This window comes from Mustelus asterias, chromosome 8 (assembly GCF_964213995.1).
Source record: "Mustelus asterias chromosome 8, sMusAst1.hap1.1, whole genome shotgun sequence".
Lineage (NCBI taxonomy): Eukaryota > Metazoa > Chordata > Chondrichthyes > Carcharhiniformes > Triakidae > Mustelus > Mustelus asterias.
This window is the reverse complement of record NC_135808.1, coordinates 121,721,169-121,747,083: the sequence shown is the minus strand read 5'-3', so window position 1 is coordinate 121,747,083 and position 25,915 is coordinate 121,721,169. Positions and strand designations below refer to the sequence as shown.

The following is a 25,915-nucleotide window of genomic DNA, read 5'->3' as shown; positions in this document are numbered from 1 at the left end:
TCCTTGCACAGGGTTTTGCGAGTGAGATCTCGGCCCTCTTTGACAAGCTCTGGACGTTTCTGGTTCAGTCTTTTTATGCAGTTCGTCACACGGAAGGCTGGAAGCTGATGAAACCTCGGGATCAGGAGCAAATACAAACAGGTTTGTAACACTGGGGGAAGAAAAATATATGGGGGGGGGGGAGGGGTCTGGCTCTCATTGGAGTTTTGTCACCTACAGCATTGCTTTTGCCAATAAATCTGCGTGGTTGCCTTTGTTCTCCCGAGCAAGTGTAAAAATGTGGGCAGGCTTTGTGTGTGTGTGTGCACTGATTGTTTTTTCTCTAATGTTACAATCCAGAGAGGTGCACAGCAAAATTATCAATAATTGACCAGTTTTCCAAGAGGGGTTTGACATATGCTGTTTTAACAGCTATAACCATTTACATTGTTGACTGCGAATATCATAAAACGAAAATGGGGTCAGTCATAATGTTGCAAAGTGTGTGACTGGGGTTTACTCTATCTCGATCCAGCCTTGCTTTTTATAGTATTTTATTCAGTTTGAGTAGGTAGATAATGCAGCTGTTTTTTGAATCTTTTATTCCCCCCCCCCCCCCTTCCCCATCCTATTAGAAAGGTTAGGAGAACCTTGGACAGGCGGTGCTGTGGTGTTGTAATATGCGATGGTGATGGTGCGCATACATGATTTTTGTCCTGGACGATTGGGAGTCTTGATTTATTTTGCAGGTTGCTGTTATTAAGTCAGTTAAAAGTGTCCCCAAGGATCTGGATGGTTATTTAATAGTTATTAGACACCACCTTGCTCCAGCATACTTGGGATGAGGTTTTAATTGCTGGACGGGGTGAATATTGTTCTTTGTTGCAAAGTCTAACACAAGCATGAATTAGATGGACTGTTTTATGGGTGTGAGGTTAGGGAGCAAGTGTAGTTTGAAGTCTGCTATCTATGCTTTGAAAGAGACTAGCAAATTAAAGACCATCTTTTACAAAGCTTAAAATCTATGTCACATTGAAGTAGTGACTAAATCTATTTCTTAATAGTTACGCTACAAGATTAATAAAAAGTGATTATGGTATTCCCATGAATGCAATCTCTATTCAAATTTGACCATGTATATGTGGGAATCGCCTTTAGATAGATGGTCATTTTGTGGGCCACCTCCAAGAGCCTGTCCCAAGCAGTTGTAGCTGTTTCACCCTCTCTGCAGTCTAGCTATAATAAGTGTAAAGCAAAGTTTACCCCTGTGTTTAGCTGAACAAACTAGGAAGATGTTGCATGAGATGAGTTTTAATCTTGTTTGATGTCAACAAAGGGCTCTCGGGACAGTCACCTCTCTGCTAATACTACACACGGCAGACATTTATCCTGGATATTGAACAGCAAGGAGACAGCAACTTCAATCTGCTGGATGCTGAATAAATGAGTACCAGTTTTCAAATTAAATACTGTCTTTCAATTATTTCATTCCAAAGCGTGTGTTTGTTATCCAAGCTTCGTGGAGGTAATGAGACAGATTTATTATCACGAGGTCTTGGATTCAATTTTCATCTGTCCAATCGTTTCATTTATTTCACTGTAGAATTTCCAGAATAAATGTAAACAGTAACATGGATGCAATATACAAAATATTTGCTATTTTAGCTTTCTTGGGTAAGGGTCAAGAGGTAGTCACCATTGGTTTATTTCTGGTATTCCCTTGTACTTGTGTTTCACATTATATGGGGGAGGGGGGGGGTGGATTCGTGTCCCCTGTTTGAGGCTTGCCATGGATCAGTGATGCCATGATACCCCAATGGGGCAATTAGAGAAGGCTCCACAGAACTCCTTGGCCAGTGTAGAGAATTGAACCATTTGGCATTATTAAGCACCACTCTTAACCATCTGAGCTATCCTGCTTCAAACACACATCACTGCCTGAGGCTTGGTTTAAACATTTTTATTTAAAAATGTTCATGTTTCTGTACTGCATACATCTTCTATAATAAATAGCAAGAAATAACGAATGTTCCCCCCTTTCCATGCACTGTGTGTAACCCTGGTAGACACATTTAAGGAAGAGTTTACCTGAAGAGAAATGAGTTGCTCTGCAATGTCATGCCTTGTTACAAGGATGATGATTATCACAAACCTTGAATGAATATAATTTTTTAGTTTCCTTACTCATGCATACATCTCAAATTATTTCCATTGTTCAAAAGCAGTTGACTATCGGTGGCCAACGAGAAAGTGGTGGAAGCATTTGGAGTGGTTATAAGTAATCCAGTAAGCTGGCTGATAAATCAGCAGCATTTTTTATTTTAATGCTGATGGGGATACCTGTGCAAATGTAAGCCCTCGATGTGAAATCTCTCCATTTTTTACTTTAACACTTGGCTGCCATTCTGCCTGCTCCCAGGCCTCCTCAAATGTGACTCTTCAGGCAGTTGCAAAAGAAGCAACAGTGACTCTCCCTCTCTCTTCCTCCACTTGCTGCCTCCCCACAGTTGAAATTAGGAATGTGCTGGGATGGAGAAGCTGAAAGAAGGAGTTAACAATGTGGAAACTGTTTTTTTTACTCTGGCCTGCTGCACCCTCCACCAAAACGTCACCCTGTCAGTTCCAATTTTAAAACACCCAACTTCTAATTCCTGGGAGGAACACACTGTAAAATAATTACTGGGCAATTATTTGGAAGCAATCCAAGATAGCGCCATGAAATAAAATTTGATGCTGTAATTACCAGGAATGTAAGGATAATAATCGAGGACAATCTACTACTGTAGAAGATGTATAATTGGCCACTTTTTGTCAGTGTTATGTCCTCATTCACTGAAGTGTAACAAACGTGCTGGAACTAATTTGAAGCAAATCGCAGGATAAGCTGTTTTTAAAAACTCAAATAGGATTTCAGTTCACTTATTAAATCTTTTAAATGTTTAATGTGTGCAACTTTCTTTTTCGAAGGAAGATCCATTGTCATAGTGCACTCATCAACAAATTGAATACATTATCTTCCCTGGCAGGGGAGAGTCAATGATCAGGCAGGTTGATCTCCCAGAATGAGGCTATCCCATTGTGCTGGGGATGTGCTGACACCTGCGATGGTGGTTTGCCTAAGCTATGGTAGAGTAAAGGATCTGGCCAGCCAGTGAGGTTAAACCAAGACTTTACCTGATGCAATTTTTCAAAGCCACCTCGGTTTTACCATGCCTCATCCTGTCAGCTTGGATCTTGTTTCTCCCTCGTGTGGACCATGTTTGGACTTTATTTGATTAGAATTAAAGTACTGAAAGGTACCAATGAAAAAAATGGCTAAGGCATGTCACAAAAAAAGTCTGTAAAACAATCGTGTTCAAATTGTATCAGATGCCACAAAAGAGTACCTTGAGTGGCTTTGCTTTTTGATCCACAAAGGATGGGTTTAAACACAATCCAAAGGCATTTTTTAAAAAGAAATATTTCCTTTTAGATTTATATTCCATTTCAGCACATCACTTCTGGAAGGCGGTAACAATTGTATTTTCCTGTTTCTTTGCTCAGTGATCTAATTTCCATTACTTTCCCTTCTCTCTGGTTTTGCTTTTGAACCTTACCCATTTATACTCCAGTATGGCTCATAATGGCATGCTGGAATATAAAAGGGCTTTACTGATTTTAAACTAAGCATTTTAAGAAGGAATAGTGGAGAGGTACCCGGTCCTATGTTTGTGTTGCCAAAAATTACCTGATAAGTATCGAGTGATAATTTTCCACCATTTGGCCTAATGAGATTTAGACAAGGAGATTTACGAACATTTAACAAGTTTGGATTGTTACTTTTAGAACAGAGAAAGTTGATTAATCATTTCATATTCAAAATTATGGGTTTTGGTCGAGTAAATAAAGGGAAACTGTTTTCTTTGGCAAGACTGCCGATTAATCAGTAAACAGATTTGAGATCATTGGTAAAAGAATCAAGGGTTCAGGATGGAGATGAGAATTCTTTTTGACAATTGAGTTATGATCTTGAACCCATTCCCTGAAAAGGTGGTGAAAGTGGATTCAATAGGAACTTTTTGAAGGGAATTGGATATATACTGGATATATACAGAACCACTAGGGCATGGGACTACTAAATGGCTCTTTCAAAGAGCTGGCGCTCACATGATGGGCTGAATGGCCTCCTATGCTATAAAGTTCTATCAAGCACTGACCTTCATCCATGTTAAGGGTGACCCTGACAGGTTGGAAGCTATTCAGAGTGGGGACATCTAAAGATTCATTTTAGTCTGATATTTCAAGCCATAACTCATTGCAAAATTAGTCTGATTTTAAAAGCTACAGTAATTGGGAGGAAGTGTCCAAGTTTCAAGAAAGTAACATTTGATCACAAGCATTTTTAGATGTAGAATATTTTGCCTGATTTTTTTTTGGAGACTACATCTGAAAATGACTACGGGGGCAGATAGGGGTCATACAGCAGTGTCCCTTCACTTCTAAAAGGTTCCTAATGTACTACACGAGATACTTTTAAACTTCAAATTACATTGCAAGAGTAGGTCAAGAGGTTTGGACTCAAAGTAATGAGGCACATTAAGAATTGATACAGCAAATTCTTCATGAGGATTGATTAACATTGAATAGACTTTTGGAAAGAGTAATGAGGCAACAACAAGAAATTATTGAACCAGTTGTATGCTGCTTTGACATTGGGGCCTTTCTGTCTGGATGAACTAATATAGACCATTTGGCTGCCTTCTGTATAAACCATGGTCATTGCTTGATTAGTAGATTGCTAAAAGGAAGAACGCAAATGATGTAAGATGGCTAGGGAGTGGCTGTTGAAGGTGATAGATGGGATGCCATTTGAGCCTGCTTTGTCCAGATGGTGTTGAGCTGAGTTGGGTCCCGACTGTTAGTACATCTATCCCTGATGTACACAAGTGATCTGCTTCACAGTCTAGATACAGGTAGTGGTACCAAATACAAACTCTCGAGAAAGCAGCTAAAATTTTATAGTGAGAGCTCACTAGGATTTGCTGACCATTAGCTAAATATGTGCTGTTCTGGCAAATGCAAGGTACCATGCATATTTGAGTGGAATACAACTTGCAATGGGGAAAATTAAAAGACCTAAGGGAGCTTTGACTTGTATGGTGAGTAACGAGATGCTAGGTTATACTTGTCAAATCTGTTGTGTTCACAGTCTTGGAGCTGATACTGTGCTGTGTTCTGGTTGGGTTGCCACTGGAGTAAGTTTTTTATTTGCTGCCACCTAATGGGCCCTCCAGGCTGTGAGGCTGATCTGCTGTGTTAGCGATTTAGGGAATTAACAATGCAAACATGAAAGCATCGTTTCTGTTTGCTTCCAGATGTGCCAGAACAGAGGGCACTGGTACAGACAAGATTGAGAGATTAATATTGCTTTGCATAAAGGGCAGTCAACCTTCAGAGTCCCTACAGTCCAGAAGGAGGCCATTCAGCCCAACGAGTCTGCACCAACCACAATCCCACCCAGGCTCTATTCCCGTAACCCCACATATTTATCCTCATGATCCCCCGACACTAGGGTCAATTTAGCATGGCCAGCCAACCTAACGTGTACATCTTTGGAATGTGGGAGGAACCCGGAGCACCCGGAGGAAATCCACGCAGACACGAGGAGATTGTGCAAACACCACACAGACAGTGACCCGAGCCGGGAATCGAACCCAGGTCCCTGGTGCTGAGAGGCAGCAGTGCTAACCACTGTGCCACCGTGCTGCCCTTAGTGGGATGGGTTGCCCAGATGTTGTTACTGGTTTAAAGGGAATATATTCAGGTTGGTATTCTGAAGGGGGGACAAAAATAGGTGAAATGGGCTAAAGGTTCTTCATCCAAATTAATCTTTATGATGAGCAATGGAGTAACTTCGGCTGAGTGGAAACTGGCCATAACTGTCTGCATGTTGACGGGGACATCTCTCATTGGCAGTTTTGAAAAACATTGGTTTCCAGTTGAGTTTCCAGAAAGGCTCTGTCTAAGAATTGCAGCCTCTTCTGTGACATATGCAAAGTATTTCAGTCTGTGCTGAAAACCTGGTCAAGCAGGGAATTTGCCTGCTGGACCTGGAAACTCTTCAGATCAGTGTTGCGAATCTCAGCATATCAGATTGAATGGCCAATCTGCATGTGAAACACTGTTCCGCATCCAGGAATTTCTGAAGAGATTCACTCGGTATACAAATCCAGGACTCCGAGAAATTGTGGGAAAGCAGTTGAAGTTGAGGTGGAAACCATTTCTTGCAGTAATAGCAATGTCAAGGTTTGTTTCTTTTGAAGGATTGTAGGAAAATGTATGGCTTGAATGTTGACAAGTAATGTTTTAAAATTAAATAAAATACCGTACTAAACAACATACAGTATCAAAGTTAGTGGTCTTAGAAGGATAGGCTGTCTTGCAATCTTTGTTAGTTTTCCTGTCATGGAACTAGATTGTAATTATATTAATAGCAGATTTAGAAAATTTATTATTTCATAGGATGAGGGCATCACTGGTTAGGCCAGCGTTTATTGCCCATTCCTACTTGTCTTTGAGAAAAGTGGTGGTGTGCTGCTGCCTTGAACCGCTGCAGTCCATGTGATGTAGGTACACCCACAGTGCTATTAGAGAGGGAGTTCCAGGGCTTTGACCTGGCGACAATTAAGGATCGGTGATGTATCCCCCAGGCAGGATGGTATGTGGCTTGGAGGATGGTGGTGTTCCCAGGTACCTGCTGCTCTTGTCCTAGGTAGTAGAGGTCAAGGGTTTGGAAGGTGCTGTCGAAGGAGCCTTGGTGAGTTCCTGCAGTGCATCTTGTAAATGGTACACACTGCTGCCACTGTGCATTGGTGGTGGAGGGAGTGACTATTGAAGGTGATGGATGGGGTGCCATCTGTGCCTGCTTTGTCCGGATGGCGTTGAGTTTCTTCAGTATTGGAGCGGGGCTCATCCAGACATGCGGAGACCATCCCATCTCACTCCTAATGTATCTTGTAGATGATAGACAGGCTTCAGGAACTTGGAAGGTTAGCTACTCGCCATAGAATTCCCAGCCTCTGATCTGATCGTTGCTGCAGCATTTATATCGCTGGTCTAGTTTGCTTTCTCATCAGTGATGACCCCTGGGATATTGATAGTGGAATATTCAGCAATGGTGATGGGATTGAGTGTCACGGGAAGATGGTTATTTCTAATCAGTGTACCAATATGTAAACTGGGTTCAGGTGGCTCTAACTGCCTCATTAAATTAGGCAAATTTCAGTGAAGAAAATCACCAGTTTCCCCTTTGGTTCTGTATTTGTTTCTGACTGCTGATAGATTAACCTACCAATCTTGTCTATATAGTAAATCTTCATCCCAGTTTATCTGGTCTTTAATGGCTTCATCATCGAGTTTTTTCCTATCGAGTAAGTATCCCATCTGTATAGTTGGCCAAATAAGAACAGAAGACTTATTCAGTTCTTTGTAATGTTGCTTAGTCTGGTTTGGATAATTGTGGTGGGGGAGGAGTCATTAGGCCGACCCTTTTGAAGATTAATGCATGTATTTAAATAACCTCAGTGATAAGTAGACCTTAGTACATCTTTTGAATTCAAACTTGAGTGTTCCAGAACTGCAGCTTTGGAGACTGAAGAATTAAACTTCAGTTGGGATTAGACCAATTTTACTACATTTCTATAAATGAATAGATAAATTATCCTGATCCCTACACTCCAGCTCACAGCCTGGAGGTAGGCTAATAGAAAGAATCATAGGGTCAAAGGAATTGACAAATAATAAAAGACCCCTTTGCTTTGCTACATAGAATCCCTACAGTGCAGAAAGAAGCCATAGAGCCCATAAACTCTGCACCTTCTCTCCAACAGAGCTTCTTACCCAGGCCCTATCCCTGTAACCCCACGTTATTTACCCTGCTAATCCCCCCTAACCTACACATCCTTGGACGCTAAGGGGCAATTTAGCATGGCCAATCCATCTAACCTGCACATCTTAGGACTGTGGGAGGAAACCGGAGCACCTGGAGGAAACCCACCCAGACATGGGGAGAACATGCAATCTCCACCTCTGGACCCAAGGCCGGAATTGGATCTGGGTCCCTGGCGCTCTGAGGCAGCAGTGCTGACCACTGTCCCATCGTGTTGGCCCTGGTAGCCTACATCCTGGTAGCTGCATGGTACAACATTAGAGCTGTTGACCAATCATGCCCATTGACCTCTATCAATTAGTTTACAGTAGATCCAGCTAGATATGAGGAAAATCATAAGGGTGGAGAGCTTTGGGGCAAGTCCAATGATACATATTCCTCCCAAACATACTGCACTTATCACATGTTGCAATTCAAAATACTCATACTGTATACTACTGTTTAGATAAAACTACAAAGATAGTACTGCTATCTCTGCATTGAGTTTTAATTTTGTTGCTGAAATCGATGACTGATTACTATACTGTCTTTTCCTCATCAGTAAGTTGGCAACCCAGTCTAGACTGAGACACTCCTGAGGGGATGCATGTTACTGTGTGTAGATTGCCAAATGTGTGTTGCTCGCTCCGTCTCTTTAGAAAAGAGATTTCCAGCTGCATGAACAGAGTATAAAGAACGTTCGATTTTCCCCCCTCTTCCTGGTGGTGCAGGCACCAGGACTCTTGTGAATATTGAAAAGGTTTCTTGTGCATTCAGAACGCTTTCAGTCGCTTGCTTTTGCTCAAGAGAAAAGGAAATATTTTGTGTAATTGTTTAACCTTTCACTGCTGATCTTCAACCATCTGTCAAAGTATTTGTATCAACATTGGAAGCTTTTAAAGTCTGAATATTCCATTACAAGTGCCAATCGGGTATACACAGGAGAATAAGGTGCTTGATCTTTATTTATGTTCCTGAAAGTAATAGATTTGTGTTATTGTACTTCATTTTGTTCCATTTCTACTTAAAAACCATTTAAATTTGTCATATATGTTATGTCTGTATCACATGTGTTATGCATCATTCAACCCATTGAATTTGTTCTATTACATTAGCCAGGCCACATTTTCCAACGAATAGGTGAATTTTGCTTGGTAACATCTGCAATGTTGGTGCCGGTAACGGGGCATCTCTTTATATCTTGGCAATTCAGTGTATGGTTTGCTAATTCGTATCATCTTTTCAGCTGCTCTTGACAAAGGGGATGATAGAAAACTTGGCAAAAGACCAACCTTGACTAGTTCACAGGTAAGATGGCAACTCAATTTATCTGTATCGCGCACAAGAAACAATACTTTTCACCGTATCTCAATACGTATGACACTAAATAAATCAAATAATGTAAATATAATGCGACTGTGCAGAGGGACCTGGGGGTCCTTGTGCACGAATCGCAAAAACTCAGTCTGCAGGTGCAACAGGTGATCAAGAAGGCGAATGGAATGTTGGCCTTTATCGCGAGGGGGATAGAATATAAAAGCAGGGAGGTCTTGCTGCAACTGTACAAGGCACTGGTGAGGCCGCAACTGGAGTACTGTGTGCAGTTTTGGTCCCCTTATTTGTGAAAGGATATATTGGCCTTGGAGGTAGTGCAGAGAAGGTTCACCAGGTTGATACCGGAGATGAGGGGTGTGGCTTATGAGGAGAGACTAAACAGATTGGGTCTGTACTCGGAGTTTAGAAGGATGAGGGGTGATCGTATAGAGACATATAAGATAATGAAGGGGCTGGATAGGGTAGAGGTGGAGAGATTCTTTCCACTTAGAAGGGAAACCAGAACTAGAGGGCACAGCCTCAAAATAAGGGGGGGCCGGTTCAGAACAGAGTTGAGGGGGAACTTCTTCTCTCAGAGGGTAGTGAATCTCTGGAATTCTCTGCCCATTGAAGTGGTGGAGGCTTCCTCGTTGAATATGTTTAAATCGCGGGTAGATAGTTTTCTGATCGATAAGGGAATTAGGGGTTATGGGGAGCAGGCGGGTAAGTGGAACTGATTCGCTTCAGATCAGCCATGATCTTGTTGAATGGCGGGGCAGGCTCGAAGGGCCAGATGGCCTACCCCTGCTCCTATTTCTTATGTTCTTATTATGTTCTTAAATGATCACAAAGCTGCTATTATTTTCTTGTATGTTTTGCCCATGCAATTTCTGAACTGGACATCAAATTAATATACCACTTTATATTTTCAAATTGCAAATGTAAGCAGGGTCCACTTAGAACTGTAGCTGTAAATCTAAAAGTGTAAACTCAATATTTCCTCATGCCAACTTAGAAAATGTGGAGTTGCCGCCGTTGGACTGGGGTAGGCACAGTAAGTAGTCTCACAACACCAGGTTAAAGTCCGTTTATTTGGTAGCACGTGCTTTTGGAGCGCTGCTCCTTCTTCATCTGATGTGTTGTGAGACTACTTGCTGAACTTAAAAAAAAAAAATTGTAAATAGCACATCGCTCGTAAATATCTTCTTGGAGAACATTATACTTTAACCTTCATCTCTTAACAGCAAAAGAAACGTCCTCTACTCGATCTTCCTCCATTTGACCTGGTGGAGCAGGTGTCTAGAAAAGGAAGGCTGCTGTCAACAAATACAGTTGTATCTAAATTAACTGCTGCTTCAAGAATGAAGTCTGAAGGTTCGTTGCACACAGCAAATGGACGCCTGTCAGCTGGAGCTTTGAGGAAAGGTGAAGCAAAAGGAAAGGACGTTAAAAAAGCAAATGACAAAGCGCCAAAAATTGGGAAAGCGAACGAAAGAAGCACCTTGACGAAGGTGAACACCCCTGCAAAAACCAGACTTGAAGCCAAGGCAAAAAGTGAGAGCATTGTCGGTAAAGTGAAAGCGTGCCCTGACGGTGTGGGTTCGACAGTGAGCAGCAGAGAGGGCTGCGGGCAGGATGGCAAAGCCAATACGGGTGCACGACCCAAAGTATCTCTCAGTTCTCCCAGTCTGCAGGCAAAGCTAGGAAAACCCGCAAAGAAAACCGTCCCGCCGCAGACTGAAACGTCACAGGCAGAGAAACATGGGAACAAGTGGAACTCTGACAAGCTGGAACTTTCAAACAAGGATGCTGCTGTGGGCACAAGTGCACATTCCACTGGATTACAAGAGGGGAATGCAGTGGAAGTAAACTTCCGTGGCAAGAAAATGCCATTTGTAAATAGTCCTGTTGAAAATGCTGCAAAGGAGACGGCAAAGAACCCGTTAAACCAGAAGTCTGCAGGTTTGTGTGATGAATTATTACTTCCATCCTCCCTGTTTCTCCTTTTCCACGAGTATGCGGCACAGTGGTTAGCACAGCTGCCTCAGCCCCAGGGAGTTCAATTCCAGCCTTGGGTGACTGCCCACTTGGTGTAGACTGCAAGTTTTGCCCGTGTCTGCATGGGTTTGCTCAGGTTTCCTCCCACAGTCACACAGATGCACGGGTTAAGTGGATTGGCCTTGCTAAATTGCCCCTTAGTGTCAGGGGCATTAGCAGGGTAAATACGTGGGGTTACAGAGATAAGGCCTGGGTGAGATTGTTGTCGGTGTAGGCTCGATGGGCCGAATGGCCGCCTCCTGCACTATAGGGATTCTATTACTCTACGCTGCTAGGCTTCAGGATGAAGAGGATCTCTTGGGTATGAACTGTACAGTGAGAAGTACTTGAAAAGCCTGCATGGTGTATCTTTGCTTTATTATCATTTCCTCCTTCTGCCCGGCCCCACTCCTCACCAACCCAAACCAAATCTTTCTCTCTAGTATGCTTGCTCCAATAGTCAGCGTGCTGTGTCAAATTAAGCTTACTTAATTGAGAGCTGGGATTTTAACTTTAATCCCTCCAATCGGGGATCTAAGGCCTCCATTATTTTTAAAGCTTTTTACAAGGGCTGGGATAAAATGCATACGCTCCCACGTGTTGGCTTTCTCTTCTAATTTCATACCTTCATATCTGTGAGCAGTTGTATGTTTAAATATAACTTTTTTTTTTACTGCCTTGCAGTTAGTCGGCCAGCAAGTGTCATCAAAGTGACCAAGACGCCTGCTGCAGCAATGAAAACTAGTAGACCTCTTTCGAATAGGTGAGCAATGATTTTGATATGTGAATATAGGTCACTACTTAAAATTTCATTCCTCTCTCTCACGGCACTGATGGGATCTTAAGCATCAATGTTAGAAGTTGCTGCTGTGAGAAATGTTGCCCTAGTTAATACTGCAATATTAGGAATCCAAGCACTTTGAATCATAGTATGTTACATCACAGGGGCGGGCCATCAAACCTGCATTGGTTAACCATACTTGAATAGCATCGTAAAGTAGAAAGCAACTTCTATCCTGAATGATTACAGTATTACTGAACTTCAGATGTAGAGATTAAAACGAGAATTATTGAAGGCAATTATTCAACGTAAACAAGGCCACATTCAGGTATGTAAATTGAATCTGATTTGTAGATGTGGCGCCCTCTACTGTATTGCTGTACTTCTGATCGAGGATTATTAACCGTGACTCACATTTTGCGGCAAGAGTAACCTGTGAGGTTATTGGCATGCACCCAATTCTAAAGTGCAAATTGGACAGTAACCTCCAGTGAACACACACGTGCAGTTAAACTTAGGATTTAGGAATTGCTGCCCAGGTTTCCCTGGCTCCCTCAAACTGTTCTGTTAATGGCAATCTCGCAAGAGACTTGACAATGAAACGCATGAAGGGAGTGAAGTTGTGTTTGACATGGTACACGCACATACACTTGCACACATGCAGATAGATCCATGCAACCTATCTACTCTAATGTTAAATATTTTTTACAGCACGGTAAGTCTCAGCTCTCTCCTCTCTGTTTTGTTTTCTGTTCATGATTTGATGTGGAGTTGCATGTCTCAGTAAAGATTTGTCACTGTAGATGGTTAAGGGGATGGTATTTGCCCTGCAGGTCTCAAATGTCCTGTAGAAGGCAGTGTGCTAAATTTGTTCATCGCTGACAAGGTCATGTTCAATCTCTTGGAAACATAGATTTAATTCCAGTAGTCGCAGAAGTACTTTTTAAATTTAAAAAAAAATCCGATTATATCTCCGATAAGAGAGTACTGGAAAACTAATTGGCTTAAACTGTGGACCGTATGTTCAAACAGTTATTTGTCAGCAGCAACATAGAAACTAGGGTCAGAAGAACAGAGTTATGCTTGAACTCTGGACGGAGATTAGAGAGGGAGATTGGGGCAAAGCAGTGAAAGAATTGATAAATTTGAGAATTTTGAATTGGGTGTGTAGAAGGTCCAGGTTTTTCAGGGAGGATGGGTAATACATGAGCAGCACTTGAAGTTTAGAATAAACAGTGTTTTACAGGAGCAGAGTAGTGCGTGGGCATAGTTAATTCTTTATGACTAAGACATGAAGGTTTATGGGTCTGTGTTGGAGGTGAGTAAGTGTTGGTAGTGGGCTGATGGGCAGAATATGGGGTTGAATAAGATGCCAGCATTGTGAAGCTTCTGCATTAACTTGAGATAGCTGGGAAAGGGGATGAAGTCTGTGTTGAGGGCACTGGTTTATTGCAGGGGTGCACAGCTGATGGATTTAGTCTTCCCACTGTTTATCTGGAGGTTCATTCAGGGCTGGATGTTGAATGCGCACCCTTCCAACACACAGGCTGGAAAGCTTGAAAGAAATGGTTCAGAGGCTGTCAGGGTAAATGTGGATACACGGTGAAAGCTGTTGCCAAGGATTACCTTTCAGTCAAACAGAGAATTTTGGGGGGACACAAGAGAGGTATTAGTATGGGGTTAGGAAGTGAAGCTGGAGAAACTCCAATCAGATGGGTGATGGAGCCACGTCAGTGCAGCCTCATGGAACTCGCTGGAGGAAGGTGATGTGGGTGATCGGTCAAAGATTGCAGAGAAATGGAGGAGGAAATGTAATGATAATGCCCCCCTGCCACAGTGTGATCCCAAAACAATGTCACTTCTTGAGGCTGGGAGGGTGGAAAATGGTCTCTTCCAGTTGTGCCACCTCAGATGTTGCAGGATTGGAATGGATGGTCCTCTAAACACCCTGACCCAAATTTCGGTGTTGCCTCCACCTGATCGATTGCAGTGTTTTCCCAAGGAAGGTGGTCTGCAATATAGAAGTTTAAGACATATTTTATACTGATCGCCTGAATGTGGTTTTCCCTGAGACAGATCCCCAATGCGGATCTGCTTGGGCATTCTGTAATCACCCAGACTATGGCAAACAAATTCCTGAATTCCACCAAAAAGTTTGGTCTCCAAGACTGAGACGACGGGTTGAATTTTCTGGCCATTCGTGCCAGCAGGGTTTTCTGGTCCCTGCACCGAACAGAGGTTTGGCTAAGTGCCAAATTCGCCATCCTCACTTGCAGCATCGGTGGGGCATGAATGGCTGGAAAATTCTGGCCTATGTTTCAGCCAGCATCAGGCGTACGCAACGAAGCACCAGAACGTTGATGGCACCAGTCTCCAGGCTGGGGAACAATTCCCTGTTTTGTAATGTGCTCTCCAGGAGCAACGGAGATATCTGTGCCCACATCCAGAAAGCAAACTCTGCCAACCACCGACTCCCATGCACCGTCTGGGTGCAGCATGGCATTAAGCTGGAGACTAAAATCAAACTCTCCCAGGCCATTGTCTTTGCCAGCCTGCTGCGTGGCACAGAATCCTGGGTCTGCCATAGGTGGCACATCAGCTTGGGAACGCTGCCATCAAAGACAACCGAGGTCCATCATAATTTGATGTCCGGACGAATCAAAAACGACAAGGTCCTCTATCGGGCTGGATTCAACAGTATGGAGACCATTATCCAGAACTTCAAAAATTCCCTAGGTGAGGAAGGAATAGAATTGGCCATGGTCTTCTGCTCTCCTCTCCATTCAGTTATCCCTATGGAAAATGTATGGATGTCAAGTGAAAACAGGACTAGTTGTGCAGCCTTTTGTGCTAACTTGTTAGTCACTGGTATAAGGTGGTAGAATGCAACTGTTGCTTTGGATTGTATTCCCCTCTTTACGGGAGTTCAAACAAGGCGACAAAGAAACGAGCACAAGAAGCAACTATTAATTAAATCAGCCATACTATAACACAAAACCTATAAACTGTGAAATTGAAATATAAATTAAATAATTTGGGAAAAGAAATATTGTGACCTACACCTGATCTGTTTTAACATGAATCGTCATCTTTAACTTGCAAGCAAACCTTTGAACTCAATTTATTTTAAGATTGCCACTAACTTTTTAATTTCACTCGGTACTGTCATTGATCGGATTGTGTCTCTCCAGTCAGTGTTGGAAAAAACATGGTTGTTGATAAAATATCTACAGCGCATTTTGACCCAACAGGCTGATACCAGTCTATATAAACTTATGTTTTAATCTGTTTAAGGCCCTACGGTAGTCCTCATGATGAACCTAATTGATCTGCATACATTTCATTCTTCGATTGGGCGGCACAGCAGCACAGTGGTTCGCACTGCTGCTTCACAGCGCCAGGGACCCGGGTTCAATTCCCGGCTTGGGTCACTGTCTGTGTGGAGTTTGTACATTCTCCCCGTGTCTGCGTGGGTTTCCTCCGGGTGCTCCGGTTTCCTCCCACAGTCTGAAAGATGTGCTGGTTAGGTGCATTGGCCATGCTAAATTTTCCCTCAGTGTACCCGAACAGGCACTAGAGTGTGGCGACTAGGGGATTTTCACAGTAACTTCATTGCAATGTTGATGTAAGCCTTACTTGTGACTAATAAATAAACTTTTTACTTTAATTGCTGCTTTTATAGCTGGTGCTTTTTCAAAGACATGAAAGGGAATATGGAATGACTTTTGTTGTGTCTCTTTGGTAGTGTGCCAAACAAACCGAGAGCACTGAATAGAGATGAAGGAATGTCACCGGCTCATATGAAGAAAACCCGGAATAGCAGCAGTAACTCACTTGTTCAGCACAGAGCAAGGAGTGCATCTGGGACAGCAGGCAAAGCTAAAGGTACCACGAATATTCCCCTGATTTTTTTTTTCTGTGTGTGGTAATTGTAAAATTAAATGGCTAACAGCCGTTGCAAAATCTACATCTCAAAATCTCGTGTACTCATCAGAATCTTTGTGGTGACAACCTGATTATGTAACTATCAATGAACGCTTTGTAGTACTGCTCAAGCAAATCCAGCAAAGCCACTTAAACATGTTGACGCCTTCAGCTAAACTTCTTACCAAAAATCTATCTGTGCTGATCTAAGGGTTTGTTGGTGGGTCATCATTGATTACACAAGCCTAGTTTTTGCTTTATAACAGCAGCATGTTGATCTGGTGAAGAACATCAGAAATAGGAATAGACAATGCATCCACTCAGGCCCAATTCATCACTCAATATCATGGCTGATCTTCTACCTTCAATTCCAACTCCAATTTTCTGCACTATCTCCTTATCCTTACTGTTATTTCAGTGTTCCAAAGTCTTGGCAATCTGTCTTGAATATACTCTGACTGGAATATACTCTGACTGAACATAGAGAATGTTCAAAGATTCACAGCTCCTGAGTGAAGAAATTTCTCAGTCCTGAATGGCTAATCTTATATCCTGAGACCGTGACCCCAAGTTTTAGACTATTTGGCCAGAGGAACCAGCAAGGATTTTGTTTGTTTCAATGAGGTCACCTCTCATGCTTTCTAAACTCCAAAGAGAGCAAGTCCATTGTACTCGTGCTCTCCTATACAACAATCCTCTCATTCCGGGAATCAATCGAGTGAACCTTTGTTGCATTACTTCTAAGGTAAAAATATACTCCCTTGAGCAAGGAGACCAAAACTATACACAATTCCAGGTGTGGTTTCACCAAAATCCTGTGCAGCTGTAGCAATGTCTTCTTGCTCTTCAACCGCTTTGCAATAGAGGTTAACAATAGGAGCAGCACGGTGGCACAGTGGTTAGCACTGCTGCTTCACAGCGCCAGGAACCTGGGTTCAATTCCCGGCTTGAGTCACTGTCTGTGTGGAGTTTGCACGTTCTCCCCGTCTCTGCGTGGGTTTCCTCTGGGTGCTTCGGTTTCCTCCCACAGTCTGAAAGACGTGCTGGTTAGGTGCATTGGCCATGCTAAATTCTCCCTCAGTGTACCCGAACAGGCACCGGAGTGTGGCGACTGGGGGATTTTCACAGTAACTTCATTGCAATGTTAATACAAGCCTACCTGTGACACTAATAAATAATAAAAGAACCAAAAAGACATACCATTTGCCTCCCTAGCTTGCTTTACTGTTAACTTTGTGATTTGTGTATGAGAACACCCACATTTCTCTGCTTATCAACATTTACAAGCCTCATGTACTAAATAATGGCTCCCTATTTGCAAGTGGTATCAAACTAATTCATTAGTGTTTTCTCTATTCGAAAGCATTCAACATTGATTTTTTTTTTTGCAATGATCCTCGTGCAGTGCTTTCAGACCACATTAACCTTCTCTGGAGAAGGTCCAGTGAATTAATCTTGCTGTTCAACATATCCCTTTCCTTGAATGTTTAATATCCTTTGGCGAGGATACGCAAGCCAATATTTCTGTGCACAGCATAATAAACTGTTTTAATGATTAAAAGTCCACGTTGAATAAATTTGTGTGCACGAATAATTTGGGTTTCTTATGGATCAAGTGCTGGTCGGAACAGAAGACTGGTTCCATTCTCAGACTGTGCTTTGTTGTTGACCGTGGTGCTAGCGAGGGGAGAAGTCCAACCTAGTTGCTGATTTAGACTGCATTGTGATTTTTAAATCTAGAAATGTGTACAGTGGTTGTATTGAGCACTGAGTGAGAACAGGTTCAAAACTAGACGGCTCACCTGGGTGAGCTAACAGAGTTTAAAGTTGATCTATTTATTAGTGTCACAAATAGGCTTACATTAACACTATAATGAAGTTACTGCGAAAATCCCCTGGTCGCCACACTCTGGTGCCTGTTCAGGTTCACTGAGGGAGAATTTAGCATGGCCAATGCACCTAACCAGCACGTCTTTCGGACGGTGGGAGGAAACCAAAGCACCCGGAGGAAACCCACGCAGACATAGGGAGAATGTGCAGACTTCACACACACACACGGAGAACGGATAGACTGCACACCGACAGTGTGACAGGGTTCGATTCCCAAGCCGGGAATCGAACCCTGGTCCATGGCACTGTGGGGCAGCAGTGCTTGCCACCATACCGAGTTACTCAGATCAATGAATCAGTGGCCCCAACGGACCCTGCATCCTGAAAGGAATTTCTTTTTTTTTTATAAAGAGACAATGTAATTAGAAATAATGAACTGCATGCTAAATAGTCTACAAATGTTAGAAATTGAAGACTTCTTTGACTTGTCTGATTTCATGATTTATATAATTGATTTTGTTTTAATTAAATTTCAATTTAAGAGCAAATGCAATTTACAAATGATTAAAATTCTCATCTGAAGCAAAGCTTCAATTTTCTGGCAGCTCCAAATTAGCAGGTGTTAGTTTATGAAAGTATACAGGGAGACATTAAAGCTTATGGAATAGGCATGTAGCAGACAAATGAGGCAGTGACGTAATGTTTATGTAATTAGACTAGTAATCCAGAGATCGAGGGCACTGCTTTGGGAACTGGGGTTCGAATCCCACCTTGGCAGATGGTGATGTTTGAAGTCAATAATGATCATGAAACCAATGTTGATTGTTATAAAAACCCATCCGGATCACTCATGCTCCTTCTAAGGAAGGAAATCTGCCACCCTTATCTGGTCTGACCTACATGTGACTCCAAACTCCTAGCAATGTGGTTGACTCTTAAATGCCCTCTGAAATCGCCTACCAAGCTACTCAGCACAAGAGCAATCGGGGAATGGGCAGGAAATGTTGGCCTTGTCACTGACCCACACATCTAATAAATGGAAAAAAAAGAATGGTGATATAGGCAAGTGTGAGGTGCAACATTGTTTTGGTAAGAAAAGAGGCCACATATTCCTTGGAAAATAAGTTTCCTAATGGTGTCGAGGAGCAAAGGGATCTGTGCGTACAGATACTCAAATCCCTGAAACCGGTGATGTTTAAAAAGTAAACAGGGCACTGGGATTAATTTCTGGAGGGGTTGTAAAAGCAAAGAGGGCATGCCATTCTTGTATTGAACCTTGGTTGGAACGCACATGGACCAGAACTATTCATAATGCTCCATACTATAGAAAGGATATCAAGGGACTGGAAAAAGTGAAAATATGTAATAGGGTGGTACTGAGAGGATATACCAATCAGAGGGAAAATTGAACAAGATGAGACTTTTTGACTGAGAACGCCTAACAGAGGTCTTTTGAAGATTTATGAAAGGTTTTGATAGGGTAGATGTAGACAAAGACAGAAAATGCTGGAAAATCTCAGCGGGAATGACAGCATCTTGACACTGTGCCATGGCGGCACGGTGACGCAGTGGTTTGCACTGCTGCCTCACAGCACCAGGGACCCGGGTTCAATTCCCGGCTTGGGCCACTGTCTGTGTGGGTTTCCTCCGAGTGCTCCGGTTCCCTCCAACAGTCTGAAAGACTTGCTGGTTAGATGCATTGACCCGAACAGGTGCCAGAGTGTGGCGACTAGGGGAACTTCATAGTAATGTCATTGCAGTGTTAGTGTAAGCCTTACTTGTGACTAATAAATAAACTTTAATTAATAAATAAACTTTAAGCATATGTGGAGAGAGTAGAACCAATGTTTCAAGTCTGGGTGACCCTTCATCAGAGCTCTAACGAGCAACATTTTTGGTCATTATGCTGTCCTTTTGTGGATGTGGCAATTCAAATGTATTTTTTTCAGAACTGTATAGCATGACAGTAATACACATTAACAATTTTAACCATTCTCTTGTCATTCTAGATTCAAAAGGAGAGACGGTGAATTTGGAGAAAACAGACCCTGCTTCTGACCGAAGTGACTCATCAAAGCAGGCGGCCAAAGTTTCAACCAGTGAAAAAACAATTGGTAACGAGATGCTTGCAAAAGCTCACTCTAAACCAGCGAAAGCAGCTGCCCCCACTACAGTGAAGACAAATACAAGGAAAATGGCACAAATTGGCACCACAAGCCCAAGGACACCTATTAATTCCAGTAGATTTGCACTGAAAGAGAAAAGTACATCTTTGCCCAATGTAAGGAAGCCATCAACTAAACTGCTTGCAGCTACAAACAAGACCAGTTCTAGCCTGAAAAGATCCATCTCTAGCTGTCATGACAAGGCAGCTCCAAATTCTCCGTGCCACGATGTGAAAAGTGAAACGCGGATAAAAAATGATCAAGTGGGAGCAAATAATCAATCGGCACATAGCCAGAATACCGAAGTGTTACCAGCTGCTTCACGAGATAGCAAGTTGGCAGGAGGAGACCAGATTTTGACCCATGTGCTTTCAAACAATCTATCTAGCCTTGGTAAAAAGGCAAATCATTGTACATTAGAACACACGTCTGCCACTTCAGTTGTGACAAATGTGTTTAATTCTGAAGGTCATATAACACAGGAAACATCTGAAGACATTGGGCTAAAGTCAAATCTGCAGATCACTCGAGCTCATTCATCAACTGCAAATAAGGAATCCTCAAGTGATCTATCTTCTGAAACAAAGCTACCAATGTTTCATGGAGGTGACAGCACAAAGGAAGGCCCTCTTCAAAGAGAAAGTAATTGTGCGATAATAGTTAAATTTGATCATCTTTTGCCAAATGATGAGCATGAAGGAGGGTCCCTTCTAAATAAGGATGTACTTGAACTAAACAATGCAACAATGTCTGCTCATTCATTTGGCCAAACCAGCGATGCTGCAAATTGTAGCATCAAACAAGATGTCAACCAAGTTCTGTCAAACTCACCGAAAGAAATGGATGAGACAGGGATCACTGAAAGTCACGAGTCTGCAGAAACTCCGCTAGTGGAATCTTGGAACTTGGGTACTAAAGTCTCTCCAGCTTCAGATGCATCTTTCCCAAAACAAAGCCCAGACACAGACACTGGAAGTGCAACAACATCATCAGATGATATAAAACCCAATTCCGAGGACTATGATGCTGGAGGTTCCCAGGATGATGATGGATCGAATGGGCGGGGTGTTTCCAAGTGCAGCACGGTTGTATGTCATGACTTTCTCGGGAGAAGTAGCAGTGACACAAGCACACCAGAGGAACTTAAGGAATATGACACTGGATTAAGAGTAGAAGTGAAAGTGAAAGGTATTGAGCCTCAGGGAAAGGCACGAGGTGCGATTACGAGAGAATCAGTAAGTAATCACTGTCCCAGAATATCTCCAGGAATTAAAGCAGTGGAAAGGGGCTCTGAGGAAGACGCTGTGCCTGTTGGTGAGAAATTAGATCCCGTCTCCGACCTCTTGTCATCTTCATGTGAAGTGACTGAAGAAGATAAGTCAGAAATTGAGAATGCAGAAGAAATCTTCCCTTCCCCGCTCCCTGCTCCTCCTCCCCTGCCCCCTTCTGACCAGGACATCTACCATTTTCAAGGTATTGACAACCTGGCTTTTGAAGATGTAACTGAAAATGAGACAGAGGTCACAAACTTTTCTTCAGCTGCAAATTTCAAGCGTTCTGTTTTGCTGTCTGTGGATGAATGTGAAGAGTTGGGTTCCGATGAAGGAGAAGCGGAAAGTCCCCTTGCCTGCTCTTTCGATTCTCTGACTCCCTCTGATGTATTTGACAGTGGTTCCCATGAGGGTGGCCCCCAACGTTATGGGAGAACTTACTATTCGCGATACTCACTAGAAATTGATGATGACTTTTTGGTATGTGGCCAGCCTCATGTGGAGAAGGGCAAGAAGCAATCAAGAGGTCCAAGTCCTTCAGTAGATGTGGATGAAACTAGCGTGCTAGCTAACGATGCATTGCCACGGGTTGCTTCAACAGAAATGGAGCAGGCAACAAGTGTCAGTACTGCACCTGTGTCGGACCATCTTTTTACTGAACCGCTTGGCGAAGGACAAAATGAGCACGTAGAAAAAGACTGGATGGAAGGAAGCGTACTCGAGAACCAGTACAAGGGTAACATGTTGCCTGAAAAAAATGATACCCAGCCTGCAGATGACGACAATAGACCTCAGGAAAGACCCTGCCATTTGCATCTCTGCCAGAAAGGGCATTCTTCCAGTGTACACGAGGACGACCTTGATGCAAATGAGCTTTTAGCTAACGTGGATAAGGAGCATGTGCAAGGGTACTACTCAACATCCAGTGAGCAAACTAATAATACTTTGCTGGCAGGTAATGTATACTGTAATTAACCTTTGATACCAACAGAAACCACTTGGTCTGAAGACAGCACTTGATCTTCTGTGCCACGTTGTCCAAACATAGGGGAATAAAAGTAAGACCACATCAGTTTAGTTTGTGGGACTGTGGGGAATTTTAAGTCGAAACAAAATGTCAAGGGGGGAGGGTTTTCGAGGTGTAAAAAGTGGGGAGTACACCTTGTATTATTAACCGTGAACATGTACATTTTTTTCCAGTAACCGTTAGCATGAATACTGAATGCTTAAGTTATTTCATATCTAATTATAATGACTTGTTGAAAGAAAACATGCACTCCAGGATCCTCTGGCCGTTTTCTCTGTATGACATTAAAAATCATTTAGCCAATACCATGTATTTGATATGTGTATTTAATGTATTAAACCAGATGCTGGTAAGTGGACCTTCTTGGAGATCTATTGCACATTGAATTTACGCAGCTAGGCATGCGAGATCAGACCAACACAAACCCTTCAAGCAGTTTGGAATGCCAAAGTGTTAGATTTAGAGAGCTAGTTGCAAAGACTGAGTTGCAAGTAAGTGTGTTTTCACACTCGAACAAATTAAAGTGGTGTGGTCTCAGGACATGTGGGAAAATGTTACTATGCCAATTGATAAGTGAAGCTAAACGACATTTGCACTGAAATGTTAATAGCAGTACTTGTACACAGTTCTGTAAATCAAAATTAATTAGGTTTAAGGTAACTGTCCGGCTGCAAAATGTATTATGGATGCTGTATTTGTTTTGTCCAGGATGTAATTAAAATTATTTGTGCTTGTATTCCTAATAAGTTAAGTTCTGCCAAATGTATTTCAATGTTGTTGGCTTTCTGGTTTGCTTTGCAATGACAGTTAAGGTTTTTGCTGAGTTTTTTTTTGCTTGATGAATGGTTGATCTTTTAACTGGTTTACTAACCTAATAAACTGCATCAGATTTTCCTGATCTTTATTTAATTTTTTTAAATATTTGAGTGTGTAGCAGAATACAGAACACCAAATCAGACTAAACCAATGCACAAACCATTAGCACATGGCCCATAATGCCTGCAATTAGAATAATTAAAATTGAGGTTTAACCGAACTTTAAACCAGCCAATCACATTTTTATCCGTTCAGTAGTAGCTGAATCACGAGAACAATATTATCGATGACCAGTAAATAGTACCACAAGGATCACCTGGAGTAACGTTACAGCATTACCCATAAAAACTACTTGATGTCTTTTCCTTTTACTGGAATCAGTTGGTTCAAAATTAGGCGATGGCCTAGTGGTATTATCACTAGTCTATTAATCCGGAAGCTCAGCTAATGTTCTGGGGACCCGGGTTCAAATCCCACCACGGCAGCTGGTGGAATTTGAATTCCAGATATTTTTATTGAATTAAGAATCTACTGATGGCCATGAAACCATTGTCGATTGCCAGAAAAGCCCACCTGGTTCAATAATGCCCTTTTAGGGAAGGAAATCTGCTGTCTTTACCTGGTCTGGCCTACATGTGACTCCAGAGCCACAGCAATGTGGTTGACTCTCAAATGCCATCCAAGGGCCACTAGTGATGGGCAATAAATGCTGGCTGGCCAGTCAGCGATGCCCATGTATCCTGAATGATTTTTTTTTAAAAAAGAAACAACTTAATAGGTTTGTCAAAAATTCTCTGCTGTTGTAGCAAAGGTAAGAATTCACCAATTTTATACCAGTGACTGCCTGTATGAAAATAAGGAGTTTCAGAAGAATGCATAGCGCATTTGTACAATATTTAACACCCATTATGATTTCCCTACCAACTTGTTTCTGGATTAACTAACTGGATTACATTAATGCCTTTACTTTGATCATGCACCTTTTTATTTGGCCATGTGACTTTGTTGGTTCACGCTCTGTTAACCTGTATTAACTTATATCCTGCTACTGCCCTTAAGTCCGTCAGAAACTGCTTTATAGTTCATTAATCGTTATTGCAATCAGTCTTTTAACCAAAATATTCCACCATATTCTGCAGCAGCCCCAGTTGAAGTTTTTCAGTATTGGAATTTTTACAATGTTTAGTATTATGAATTGTTTCAGGAAACTTAGCTGATTGCGACAGATCACAAAGCTGTACATTTGAGCGTCGCCCTTCAAAAACCCTCTCTCCCATATACGAGATGGAGATAACTGAAGATATGGAACGGAGCTCCGAGGTAGAAGTGAGTCAGGAGCATCGAGAAGAAAATGAACACTTTGCGGAAAGAGACTGGATACTTCTGAAGCAGCTTCTTGGAGATCAGGACCTAAATTGCGGGGTTGTTAACTGTCTACCTGAAGATGTCAACCTAGCACAGTATCTTATCAACCAAACACTCTTCCTTTCTAGAGATGCTTGCAAGACTCAAGGTAAAATTGCAGTTGAGAAAGAGGCACTATGTAAATGGACTGAACTGCTCTCTCCGTCAGAAGACTCTACAGCTAGCATTACAGTGGCTAGTTTTTCCCCAGAAGAATCAGTGTCCCCACAGGGGGAATGGACAATTGTAGAACTGGAAACCCACCACTAGCTAACCTCTAAATTGTATACATTGGGGTGCAAGCGGAATTGGATTTTTATGTCTCGTAGCTTGACCAGGTTTTATTGCATCACTATTGGATGCGACAGTAGATAATAAACTTATATAATTTTTTGTTACAAAATTGCCATTTGGAGGGTGTTTGTGAAGGGGTTTTTGTATAATAACATTTGCTTTATCTCTATGAGACACTCAGGAAAAAAATAATAAAAATTTTCTAAGTTATTGGTCCAAAGGCCTAAAACTGGAAGGTAAATTTACTTTCATTTTCCTAATGTAACATGTTAGTGAAACTAAAATCAATTTGATTACTTTCAAGAATGAATCATCTGGAAAAAAAATCTCTCATTAGGTAATAAGGAGAGAATTTAGAAATCCCAGGATGTTGGAATTTTCTTAACTGTTTACTTATGTAAAGAAAAATCTTGTTTTGGAATCCAGCACAGCTATGGCAACTGGTACTTTATTTTTTTACTTTTGAGATTTTTTGATACCACATCTCCTTGGGACCAGGATCTGAACTCATTTGTTTAACTCCCTCTTTGACAAAATAAACTACAGGATACATGGCAGCTTCTGGCTGGTTGTAAAATGTGGATTTGTTAGAGCAAAATGGGAATTTTCTTTATCACAGTAGGTATAATTTTGATATCCTCAGCTGAATCAACATAAACTAGACCCTTCAAACATGAAGCACATCCCTAAAAAAAAGCTTCACAAAAATCTCCATCGTTTTGATTTCCAAAACAAATCTTGACCTTTTCAAAAAATGTTGATTTGTTTTGCATCATGTAAATCCGGAGAGGTGGTCATAGTTTTATTATCGTGTCACTTGTTTTGACCAGATCAAAAACCATTCAAACAAACTGGATGGAAATTATTCATAGAATCCCATTCGGCCCATTGAATCTCCACCGAATCGCTGACAGAGTATCTTACTAAACCCTCTCCGCCCCCCACCGCCCTATCCCTGTAAACCCACACATTTACCATGGATAATCCATCTAACCTACACATCTTTGGACACAAAGGGGCAATTTAGTATGGCCAAGTTTAGAAGATTGACTAGGGTTAACTTTAAATCAATTTATACAGGAGCTATTAAAATTGCCTTTTTCTGTGTTTGGTCAAACACACTGATTTGATTTAGAAAAGCCCCTCCAGCTTCCCCTTAAACGGGAC

At 41.9% G+C, this 25,915-nt stretch overlaps 1 protein-coding gene across 2 annotated transcripts in view; it reads left to right on the top strand.

The window, feature by feature from the left end:
• btbd8 (BTB domain containing 8) overlaps positions 1 to 25,186 on the top strand; it is a 112,841-nt gene extending 87,655 nt beyond the window's left edge. For both annotated transcript variants that reach the window (XM_078218894.1, XM_078218893.1), the window contains exons 12-18: positions 12 to 141; positions 9,132 to 9,193; positions 10,444 to 11,161; positions 11,921 to 11,999; positions 15,763 to 15,902; positions 19,781 to 22,162; positions 24,255 to 25,186. In XM_078218894.1, coding sequence (XP_078075020.1) covers positions 12 to 141; positions 9,132 to 9,193; positions 10,444 to 11,161; positions 11,921 to 11,999; positions 15,763 to 15,902; positions 19,781 to 22,162; positions 24,255 to 24,724 — 3,981 coding nt within the window. In that variant the 3' untranslated portion in view covers positions 24,725 to 25,186. The remainder of the gene's footprint in view (positions 1 to 11; positions 142 to 9,131; positions 9,194 to 10,443; positions 11,162 to 11,920; positions 12,000 to 15,762; positions 15,903 to 19,780; positions 22,163 to 24,254) is intronic.
• The last annotated feature ends 729 nt before the right edge of the window (positions 25,187 to 25,915 follow it).